Source organism: Scomber scombrus, chromosome 24, assembly GCF_963691925.1.
Source record: "Scomber scombrus chromosome 24, fScoSco1.1, whole genome shotgun sequence".
NCBI lineage: Eukaryota > Metazoa > Chordata > Actinopteri > Scombriformes > Scombridae > Scomber > Scomber scombrus.
Genome location: NC_084993.1, coordinates 1,342,554 through 1,354,933, shown reverse-complemented (window position 1 = coordinate 1,354,933; position 12,380 = coordinate 1,342,554). Strand labels below are relative to the sequence as shown.

The 12,380-nt window shown below is 41.0% G+C and overlaps 1 protein-coding gene across 1 annotated transcript; it reads left to right on the top strand.

Annotated features, from left to right (window-relative positions):
* LOC133976653 (zinc finger protein 513) lies at positions 1–11,660 on the top strand. The gene is given in 13 exon segments (XM_062414913.1): positions 1–116; positions 364–530; positions 4,673–4,795; positions 5,561–5,692; positions 7,565–8,084; positions 8,370–8,380; positions 9,939–9,987; positions 9,989–10,121; positions 10,914–10,947; positions 10,950–11,186; positions 11,189–11,286; positions 11,288–11,485; positions 11,487–11,660. Coding segments are annotated over 12 exon segments (1,632 nt in total). The 5' UTR covers positions 1–116; positions 364–490; the 3' UTR covers positions 11,544–11,660.
* Positions 11,661–12,380: the final 720 nt, after the last annotated feature.

Here is a 12,380-nt window from a genome sequence, read left to right as displayed (position 1 = left end):
GCAGCAGTTAGTGTGTGTGTATGTGTGTGTGTGTATGTATGTGTGTATTTTTGTGTGTATTAGGCAACAAAAGAGACATTGTATTGGATTATTTTTGAAGGGGAACAACATTACAGGTACGTGAAGATAACAAACTAGATTTTATTTGATGTTTTAAAGCTTAATTTTGAGCGTTTTAAAGTGAGGTAGCAAACGATGGCTCCGTCTATTTACTGCGAAACAATAACAAAGCCTGAGAGACATACACTGAGCCTTTACACGTGTTTTTAATTACGTTTAATCATTATTATTATTATCAACTGTGCAGCTTTATTACACTCCAGCTGCTTTTTTAATGACGTGTTTTTTAAAACCCCGTTTCAGGAGGTAACCGGGTGTCAGGGAGGAAGAGGAAGAGGAAGGACGAGGATGATGATGATGATGATGATGATGATGATGACATGTAGTTGAGCCCACACTGAGTGAGGATCCAGGACAGAGAGAGGTGAAGATGCCGAGGAGGAAGCAGTCCAACCCGCAGCCCGTCAAATGTGAGTTTATCTGCTTTAAGTAACTGAGTACATTTACCAAAGTACTACATAAGTACTCTGTTGAGGTACTTGTACTTTACTGTATCAGAGTTAGAGGTACTTGTACTTTACTGCAGTTGTGTTAGAGGTACTTGTACTTTACTGCAGTACAGTTTGAGGTACTTTTACTTTACTGTAGTACACTGTTGAGGTACTTGTACTTTACTGCAGTACAGTTTGAGGTACTTGTACTTTACTGTAGTACTCTGTTGAGGTACTTGTACTTTACTGTAGTACTGTTTGAGGTACTTGTACTTTACTGTAGTACTCTGTTGAGGTACTTGTACTTTACTGTAGTACACTGTTGAGGTACTTGTACTTTACTGCAGTACAGTTTGAGGTACTTGTACTTTACTGTAGTACTCTGTTGAGGTACTTGTACTTTACTGTAGTACTGTTTGAGGTACTTGTACTTTACTGTAGTACTCTGTTGGGGTATTTGTACTTTACTGCAGTACTGTTAGAGGTACTTGTACTTTACTGCAGTACAGTTTGAGGTACTTGTACTTTACTGTAGTACTCTGTTGAGGTACTTGTACTTTACTGTAGTACTGTTAGAGGTACTTGTACTTTACTGCAGTACTCTGTTGAGGTACTTGTACTTTACTGTAGTACTGTTAGAGGTACATTTACTTTACTGTAGTACACGGTTGAGGTACTTGTACTTTACTGTAGTACAGTTTGAGGTACTTATACTTTACTGCAGTACAGTTTGAGGTACTTGTACTTTACTGCAGTACAGTTTGAGGTACTTGTACTTTACTGTAGTACTCTGTTGAGGTACTTGTACTTTACTGCAGTACAGTTTGAGGTACTTGTACTTTACTGCAGTACACTGTTGAGGTACTTGTACTTTACTGTAGTACAGTTTGAGGTACTTGTACTTTACTGCAGTACAGTTTGAGGTACTTGTACTTTACTGCAGTACAGTTTGAGGTACTTGTACTTTACTGTAGTACACTGTTGAGGTACTTGTACTTTAATGCAGTACTCTGTTGAGGTACTTGTACTTTACTGTAGTACAGTTTGAGGTACTTGTACTTTACTGTAGTACAGTTTGAGGTATTTGTACTTTACTGTAGTACAGTTTGAGGTACTTGTACTTTACTGTAGTACAGTTTGAGGTACTTGTACTTTACTGTAGTACAGTTTGAGGTACTTGTACTTTACTGCAGTACTCTGTTGAGGTACTTGTACTTTACTGTAGTACTGTTAGAGGTACTTGTACTTTACTGTAGTACAGTTTGAGGTACTTGTACTTTACTGTAGTACAGTTTGAGGTACTTGTACTTTACTGCAGTACAGTTTGAGGTATTTGTACTTTACTGTAGTACAGTTTGAGGTACTTGTACTTTACTGTAGTACTGTTAGAGGTACTTGTACTTTACTGTAGTATAGTTTGAGGTACTTGTACTTTACTGTAGTACAGTTTGAGGTACTTGTACTTTACTGTAGTACAGTTTGAGGTACTTGTACTTTACTGTAGTACAGTTTGAGGTACTTGTACTTTACTGCAGTACTCTGTTGAGGTACTTGTACTTTACTGTAGTACTGTTAGAGGTACTTGTACTTTACTGTAGTACAGTTTGAGGTACTTGTACTTTACTGTAGTATAGTTTGAGGTATTTGTACTTTACTGTAGTACAGTTTGAGGTACTTGTACTTTACTGTAGTACAGTTTGAGGTACTTGTACTTTACTGTAGTACAGTTTGAGGTACTTGTACTTTACTGTAGTACAGTTTGAGGTACTTGTACTTTACTGTAGTACAGTTTGAGGTACTTGTACTTTACTGTAGTACAGTTTGAGGTACTTGTACTTTACTGCAGTACAGTTTGAGGTACTTATACTTTACTGCAGTACTCTGTTGAGGTACTTGTACTTTACTGTAGTACTGTTAGAGGTACTTGTACTTTACTGTAGTACAGTTTGAGGTACTTGTACTTTACTGTAGTACTGTTAGAGGTACTTGTACTTTACTGTAGTACAGTTTGAGGTACTTGTACTTTACTGTAGTACTGTTTGAGGTACTTGTACTTTACTGTAGTACTGTTAGAGTAGAGTCACAGAAGAAGAAAATGACTTATTGTTGTTTTTAAACTTCATTAACTAAACTCGCAGTGGTGGAAAGTAACTAAGTACATTTACTCAACTACTTTACTTATTTTGAGGGACTTGTAATGTTTCCTTCAGATACTTTCCTCTAAACTTCTCACATGCTTTCATTTCAATAAATGTTCAAATGATCCAATATTTCAGCAAAAATCAAAGATTAGAGAAAAAGTCCAAAAACTGAAATTTGTGTATCAGAACTTAGTTTTTTCTTCTTTCCTCTCCCATTAATCATCTCACCACCCCTCACATTTATCTGCTGACCCTTTGGAGGGGCCCCACCCCTAGGTTGGGAACCACTGGACTAAATTAGCTAACTGTATATAAAGTAGTGTAAACTAGCTCCACCTCCAGCAGCTACAACAGTAACATGCTGCTCTAACACTGATGCTTCACTATTAATAATCTAATGATGTCATAATAATAATATATCAGTCAGAGGACCAAACCACTACTTTACTGTAATACTGCATACTACATCACTATAATACTGCAGTACTTTACTGTAATACTGCATACTACATCACTCATAATACTGCAGTACTTTACTGTAATACTGCATACTACATCACTATAATACTGCAGTACTTTACTGTAATACTGCATACTACATCACTCATAATACTGCAGTACTTTACTGTAATACTGCATACTACATCACTCATAATACTGCAGTACTTTTACTGTAATACTGCATACTACATCACTATAATACTGCAGTACTTTTACTGTGATACTTTAACTCCTTCAGGTTTCTCTCTCTGTGGACGGAGGAACAAACTAAGCTAATCTCAGCTGGACCATCCTCTTCCTCCTCTCTGCTTCCTGCCTCCACTTCCTCTCCGCAGGCCTCGTACCTGACCTCCCGCTCTCCCTCCTCTCCTTCCCGTCGTTCCTTCCTTTCTTTCTTTTACCGCTTCCTGCGTCACTTCTTTACTCATTCCTCTCTTCACTGCTGTCTCTCTTAAAACTGCTCGTCTGTTAATGTTTAAACGATCAGGATTTCATTCATCTGTTTAATTATTAACTAGATTAAATGTTGATCATGTTTACATGTTAGAAGCTGAAATAAGAGAATTTTGTATATTCTTTTTATTCTTCCTCTTCTCCTTTTTCTTCTTTCTTCTTCTCCTTTTTCTTTGTTCTTCTTCTGTTTCTCCTCCTCCTCTTCCTCTTCCTCCTCACTTCTTTCTTCTCCTCCTCCTCCCTTGCCTACTCTTCTTCTTGTTTTTCTCCTCTTCCTCCTTCCCGTCACTTCTTTCTTCTCCTCCTCCTCCTCATTCTTCTTCCTCTCCTCCTTCTCCTTCCTCTCCTCCTCCTCATTCTTATTCCTCTCCTCCTCTTCCTCCTCCCCCTCCTCTTCCATCTGTTTTCTTGCTTTAATCTTTAAACTCTGTCTGAATGCTGCATTTTTAGTCAAAGATCTAAAACCAGGATGTGTTTTGAAAAGAAAGAAAGAGAGAGAGAAAGAAATAAAGGCATAAAAAAAGAAAAAAAGTGTCTAAACTATTTGAATGTATGAAAATGAATCATCAGTGCTCTCATCCTTTCTTTCTCTGCTCTTCCTTTTTCCTCCTCCGCACTTATCTCATCCTAACTGATTTCCTCTGCTCGCCTGCTTCTTGTTTTTTTTCTGTCACTCCCCTGCTTCCTCTCCTCCTCCTCCTCCCCCTCCTCCTCCTCCTCCTCTTCCTCCCCCTCCTCTTCCTCTTCCTCCTCTTATCTTGTTCCTTTAACACTTTACAGAAGAAAAACATGCATTTCAGAGACGTTTAAAAGCCACATAAACCTTTTTAAAGCTTTAAAATTGAAATTTAAAGTGTTTTTTATATATGTGTGTGTGTGTGTGTGTGTGTGTGTGTGTGTGTGTGTGTGTGTGTGTGTGTGTGTGTGTGTGTGTGTGTGTGTGTGTGTGTGTGTGTGTGTGTGTGTGTGTGTGTGTGTGTGTGTGTGTGTGTGTGTGTGTGTGTGTGTGTGTGCGTGTGTGTGTAGTGGACTCGGAGGACGGGACGGTGGTGTGTGATCCTAGCTGCCTGGTCCTGGATAGCGACTTCCTGCTGAGCGGAGAGCTGGAGTTTGGAGACTCAGAGATCATGGGACTGGATAGAGACACAGGTCAGTGTAACACATAGATACACACAGACATACACACACACACGCACAGACAGATACACACACACACTGATACACAGAGACACACACACACAGAAAGAGAAAGAGACACACACACTCACGGAGATACGCACAGACAGATACACACACACACAGACACACAGACATTGTGTAACAGACAGATACACAAAGACACAGAGACACACACACACAGAAAGAGAGAGAGAGAGACACACACACACACACACACACACAGACACACAGACATTGTGTAACAGACAGATACACACACACACACACACACAGACAGACACACATAGAGATACACACAGAGACACACACACACACTTAGACACACACAGATACACACAGAGACACACACACACACACACACAGAGACATACACACAGACACACAGGTACACACACACAGAGACACACACTCACACAGAGACACACACTCACACACACATAGAGAGAGAGACAGACACACACACGGATACACAGACACACACACGGATATATATATTCACACACATACAAATACACACACACATATATAAATACACAAACACACAGACACAGAGACACACATATATAAATACACACACAGATAGACACACATACAGACACACACAAATACACACACACATATATAAATACACACACAGATACACACATACAGACACACACACAGTTAATAGCCTTCTCCTCACATTGAAGCTGTATTTAAGTTCCTCTCAGAGGTTTAATATCTGACTGATTCCAGGTTTGACCGTCTTCTCTCTGAGCGTTGAGGACGACTCGGCTCCCACAGACTCCACCTTCCCGGCCTTCCTCTCCTGTAAAGGCTGCGGACAACTTCTGGGAGACACACCTCTGGGCGCAGGCTTGGATCTGGGTAAACAGCCGCAGCGTGTTTGTTTTTCTCCTTCTGTCTTTCTTTCTTTCTTTCTGTCTTTCTTTCTTTTTTTATTTTTAGAAGAGCCAGAATAGAAAGTGAGTCATCCTTTAGGTACACAACACTTTCAGGTTCTCCTTCACTGCCTGCAGACAAACAACTAGATAAACTGTGTGATGCTCAGATGTGATTAAATATAGATTTACAGATAATAAAGAAACTATAAATGTCTTTAGTTGTTATTCTGCAGCTCAACAGGAAACACTCGTTAAAAATACTTGATTAATCTCATTTGAATCTTCCTGTCGTCCTCCCTCGTCTGTTTTGACTGTTCCTTCTTTCCTCCCTTCCTTCCTTCCCTCTGTCCTTCCTCCCTCCCTCCTTCTCTCTTTCTTTCCTTCCTCTCTCTTTCCTCCCTTCATTCTTTCCTTCCTCCATCTCCCTTTCTTCCTTCCTTTCTTTCCTTCCTCCCTTCCTTCTTTTTCTCTGTCCTTCTTTCCTTCCTTCCTCCCTTCCTCTTTTCCCTTCTCCCTCCCTGCTTCCTTCTTTCCTCCTCCCTCCTTCTTTCCTCCATCCTTCATTCCTTCCTTTCCTTCCTCCCTTCCTTCCTTCTTTCCTTTCTTCCCTTCCTCCCTTCCTTCTTTCCTTTCCTCCCTTCCTTCCTTCCTTCTTTCCTCCTTCCTCCCTTCCTCCCTCCCTCCTTTCCTTCCTTCCTCCCTCCCTCCTTTCCTTCCTACTTCCTCCCTTCCTCCCTCCTTTCCTCCCCCCCCTTCCTTCCTTCCTTCCTTGACTCGAGGACAACAGGAGGGTTAAATCTCATATTAGCTTCAGATAAACTTATTTTTAATGCATTTTAGCCCCAAATGAAGACGAATACATTTAAAACTAAACAGAAAACCCTTTAATATTCTGACTCAGTCGTATTTATTAACAGTCAGTTATATTTCAGGGTATTGTAAAGCAGATTATGGCTCTGCACATGTCAAAATAAGTCACTTTTATCCGCTTTTCTTTCGTCCTGTCTCATGTTGATTGAAGCCAGATGATCAACGGCTTGTTTTTCTTCTGCAGCTGCTTTTTCTCCATCGCTCCACTTGTTTTTGTCTTTGGTTAATGACTTTGGTTTTAAGCTGCGGGCAAACAAACGAAACAAAGAAACCACATTTTTGGTTGTTTAAAGAGTCACAATGTGGGTTTTGGTTGCTTTTGCATTGCTGCTTATTTATATCTGCAGCAGCCTGATTGTGAACAAGGGTCAGAGAATAAAATATGTTAAAACTAGTCTTAAAAGCAGCATCAGGTTTGTTAAAATGTACATTTAATATTTTTGTTGGTTTTATATCATTTGAAATGACATTTGCACCATTTTTTACCAAAAAGTAAGACTGAATGCTCCTGAAAATGTCAAATGGTGTAACCACAAAAAAATGTAAATGTTTCCTGATCTCCATGGTAACCAGAGTAAATGTAATATGTAGAACAATTGTATTCCATTACCTTTATTTAATATAAAGTTATAATGTAAGATCATGCCAAACTAGTTGATATGGTGTTTTATAGACAATTTACTGTTTTTAAGCAAGTTGAATTATTTGGTACAAAGTTTTTATGGTTACACCACTTAGACATTTTTGCCATAATCCTCTAATATATTCTCTCTAAATGGATTAAAAGCAGAAATTTGATGCTGGGTCCACAAAAAAAGAATGTGTGCAAGTTATTCATACGTTTATTTTATCATTTTAACCCTTTAAATTTAAACTAAACCACATGGACACTAAAAACCCTCATTAACTCTTCTATATTTAATGTCTAAATGACACTTTTCATGCTGCAGTGAGTCTCGTGTATAAATATGATTGGTTGTTCCAGGTGTGGGTCTGGATTTGGGGGCAGAGCTTTATTGTCTCAGCTGTGAGGAAGGTCTCCAGCATGCAGCCTCCATCGACTCCTCTCATGAGGACGGATCAAACCTGGCTGACGGATCCATCGGCGGCGGCTCCGGCAGGAAGAGAAGCGCTGTAGGTAAGGAAGGCGAGGGCGAGGGCGACGGTGACGGCGACATCGCTCCCAAGCCGTTCACCTGCTCTCTTTGCCCCTTCACCTCGCGCTACTCCAACCACCTCAAACGCCACATGAGGATCCACGACGGGCAGAAGCCGTACCGCTGCCCCGTCTGCCCCTACGCCTCGGCGCAGCTCGTCAACCTGCAGCGGCACGCGCGCACACACACCGGGGAGAAGCCGTACCGCTGCCACCAGTGCAGCTACGCATGCAGCTCCCTCGGCAACCTGCGCAGGCACCAGCGCATGCACACGCAGGAGAGGCCGCAGCGCAGGGAGAAGGAGAAGAGACGAGGGAGGAGGAAAAAGAACAAGCAGACGCTGAAGAGGTGACGGATACACACACACACACACACACACACACACACACACACACACACACACACACACACACACACACACACACACTGAGATTTCATCATTTAAACATCAGCAGTATTGATTAGATTAAATTATTTGTAGGGGTTTAAATCACAAGTTTCATTACAATACGATATTATTTTCATTTGATGGAGGCAGATTCACTTATATTTATATTAAATCATAAAAGAAACTAAAATATCATCCTTAAAATTCTTAAGATGTCTTAAAGGTTGTTTTTTTTAATGTTCAAGGTTTAAACAATGTGTTAAAATATCCTGAATTGTAGGAGTTAAAGCATTAAATTTGATTTGAGGGTAATTATATTTGTTCAGTTTATGTTATTTATCATTATTATTATCATTTTCTGCAGCAGCACTGATATACAGAGGTTTCTAAAAGGTCTTGAATCAGTTTAATTAAAAGTAGAAACACTGAATAGATGTTCCTAAACAAATAAAACAGCTATATATAAACATTATATAGATTTTTTAACCTTTTTTTTATTGCATTTAAATTCACTTTTATCCACTTTATTGAAATGTTCCCACTTTATCAGCTCAGCAGTAAATTCATTAGAGTAATTGTAAACTTTTGTTGTGCAGAAAAGTTTTGTTTTACTTTCACATTTTTAATATTGATTGAATTAAATGAATGAATGTTCAGGGCTTGTAAAGAGGGGAAAAAGAAAAGTCAGAATTTAAGCAGCAGACGTCGAGATAATGTGATTTTTAGTGCTGGTTAAACACTGGATACTACATTTCCCATAATGCAACGCTCCCTCCTCTGCTTAACAGAAGCATTCTGTTATAAATCTGTAGTCCAGTCCAAAGGTAAAGAAGATATTATATTTATGCCTTCTTTAGTCAAGTTTCAAACTGTTTTAATATAACACACTTAAAATAAAAATAAAACAAAGTATGAAGAAGATTAAAATGTTCCTGATTTTTAGGAAGTTTAGAATAAGAGTACATTGTGGGTTGGGACTCCCTGAAGACAAACATGAGGGTGTGTTTTTATTTTTGGTCTCGCTGAGCCGAGCAGAAAAAGAGAAGCAACGAGTCGAAACTCAGAAGAGTCAGAACGAATGAGGAAGATGAGCTCACTCTCTTCTCTTCTCTCTCTCTCTCTCTCTCTCTCTCTCTCTCTCTCTCTGTGTCTCTCTCTCTCTCTCTCTCTCTCTCTCTCTCTCTCTGTGTCTCTCTCTCTCTCTCTCTCTCTCTCTCTCTGTGTCTCTCTCTCTCTCTCTCTCTCTCTCTCTCTCTCTCTCTGTCTCTCTCTCTCTCTCTCTCTGTCTCTCTCTCTCTCTCTCTCTCTCTCTCTCTCTCTGGTGTCTCTCTCTCTCTCTCTCTCTCTCTCTCTCTCTCTCTCTCTCTCTCTGTCTCTCTCTCTCTCTCTCTCTCTGTGTCTCTCTCCTCTCTCTCTCTCTCTCTCTCTCTCTCTCTCTCTCTCTCTCTCTCTTTCTCTCTCTTTCTCTCTTTTCTCTTTCTGGTCGAGTGCTTATCAGCCTCAAGTTAACCTCCACTGAACCGAGCTAGAAAAACCTTTTTTTAAATACAGACTAAAACACAGAAACACACTCAAACAGGTGTGTGTGTGTGTTTGTGTCTGTGTGTGTGTGTGTGTGTGTGTCTGAGTGTGTAAGAAGAAGTAAAAATGAGGAAGTGTTTGAGCTTAAGTGGAAGATGAGTTTGCATTATTAGTAAGAAACTGGAGTATGTGACACTCGTGACATTAAATAAAAGAAGTCAATAAAGTATTTTAAAATCTTCTTCTTCTTCTTCTTCTTCTTCTTCTTCTTCTTCTACCTCTTCCTCACGCAGTCATGTCTGATCTGACCCTGCGAGTGTCTCAGGATTCGGTTACCTCCAGACGTTGGGGGTCTGGGCTCTCCCTCCGCTCCTCTCCCCGTCCTCCTCTTCCCGCTGTGCTGCCGGCTGTGCGGCCTCACGCTGGAGGAGGCCGACCTGGAGGGGGACAAAGCCGAGGAAGAGGGGGATGGAGAATGGAGGAGACGGGGAAGGGGAGGATGGCGACGGAGGACAGGTACTAAAAAAGTCTGATCTGTTTGTTTTTAAATGAAATGTGTGAGTTATAAACCACCCACTGAGGATGTGTCTAAATGTAGAGACTATTTCCTCATGTAGGATTTTTTTTTTGTATTTGGAAATGTTGTGCAATGTGTAGCCGGTTTCCATAGCAACTGCACCAAAACACACACACACACACACACACACACACACTCTCAACAGCTTTTACTGGAACTTTTACTCAGTTTATAGTTTAATTTATTTAGCTCGAGATCAAATAAACACAAAAAACTGACAGAAAGTAATATTTATTTAGTTTTGGTCGTAGGAAGGAAGGAAGGAAGAAAGGGAGATGGAAGAAGTAAAGAAGGAAGGAAAGAAAGAGAAGGAGGGTGGGAGGAAGGACAGACGGAAGGAAGGGAGGAAAGGAGGAAAGAAGGAACAGTCAAAACAGACAAATTAAAACATTTAAAGACACAACCTTTAAAATTATAACATGCATTTTTACTAGTTTCTTGTATTTTTTGTGATTTTTAAAGATGAATAATAATGAAAGTAACCGAAATAATGATTGAATGAGTTGAAGTTGAAACCTCAGACACATGTGAGGACGGAGAGACTGATTCCAGAGCTGTGAACTGTCTCTTTAAAGCAGATTGTTGTGAGCTTTCTCAGAAGTCAAACCTCTGACCGTGTGTGTGTGTGTGTGTGTGTGTGTGTGTGTGTGTGTGTGTGTGTGTGTGTGTGTGTGTGTGTACGTGTGTGTGTGCGTCTCATCCTCAGGTGTGTCGCCGCTGCTCGTTGACCTCCTGGACAAAGACGGCGCCGGTCCTCCCTGCAGCCCGTCGGCGTCTCGAGGATCCCGCCGGGGTCGCCGTGGCAACAAACTGTACCACTGCCCTCACTGCCCCTTCCTGTCCCACTACCCCAACCACCTGGCCCGCCACGCACACACACACTCTGAGGAGAAACCCCACCGCTGCCCTCACTGCCCTTACACCTCCTCGCACCTCGACAACCTCAAACGCCACCTGCGGGTGCACACGGAGAGAAGCCGTACCAGTGCCCGTCCTGCAGCTACGCCTGCGGGAACCTCGCCAACCTGCGGAGGCACGAGCGCATCCACTCGGGCTCTAAGCCGTTTCCACTGCGGCGTCTGCGGCTACTCCTGCAACCAGAGCATGAACCTGAAGAGGCACATGCTGCGGCACACGGGGGAGAAGCCGTATGCCTGCGCCGAGTGCAGCTACACGACGGGCCACTGGGACAACTACAAGCGGCACCAGAGGAAACACGGACACAACACGGACAGCTGGGACAAACACGCACCCATCAACGGCCCTCAGCTGGGGGAAAGACTCTCAGGAGAGCCAGAGTCAGGGACAGCAGCACAGTTAGATGATGCTGTGTGTGTGTGTGTGTGTGTGTGTGTGTGTGTGTGTGTGTGTGTGTGTGTGTGTGTGTGTGTGTGTGTGTGTGTGTGTGTGTGTGTGTGTGTGTGTGTGTGTGTGTGTGTGTGTGTGGTGAACATACACTGGTGAAGGTCCAGCTCAGGTGGGGTTAACTCAGGTGCCTTTTAAACAGACTCTACTGCTAGCACTGACTTTATCATTAAAGGGGCATTAACACATAAAACACACACAGAGACTTTATAAATATTAAGTTTGTGCAGAGTTAACTTTTTTTCTTCTTCTCTGTGTGTCATGAAGCCAATCTGATAAATCCAAATGTCTATTTTTCTTCTCTCTCTCTTTACAGATAATCTATATTTTGTAAATGTGGTTTTGTTTTGTTTGTTTTTTAAATAGCAGCAGGGTGTAATCATCGTCTAACAAGCTTTAAGTTGATATCTTTTATTATTTGGGGTGTTTTTTTATATCATGGAAAGATGTTTTAATGTTTTTTTATTTTCAGCAGGGTTTCTGTGCAACTTCAGCTTAGTTTCACACCTTTTCAGCTAATATTGTAAAAAAAAAAAACAGCAAAAAAGGGATAAAATTAGGCTAATTATACACAGAGAGGATGATTAACACTAACACAGCTTTTCTAACTCTATTAATTGATCAATTGATTAATTAATTGATCGATTGAAGCAACTTCCAACTGTAAAAATCAAACACACAATGTCAGAAACAGATGAAATGAGATAAACGAGGCGTTCAAGGGCTGCTGCAGACTGTCAGTAAATATGAATGTTATTGTTATTTTTCAAGTTTTATCTTCTGTAACACATAA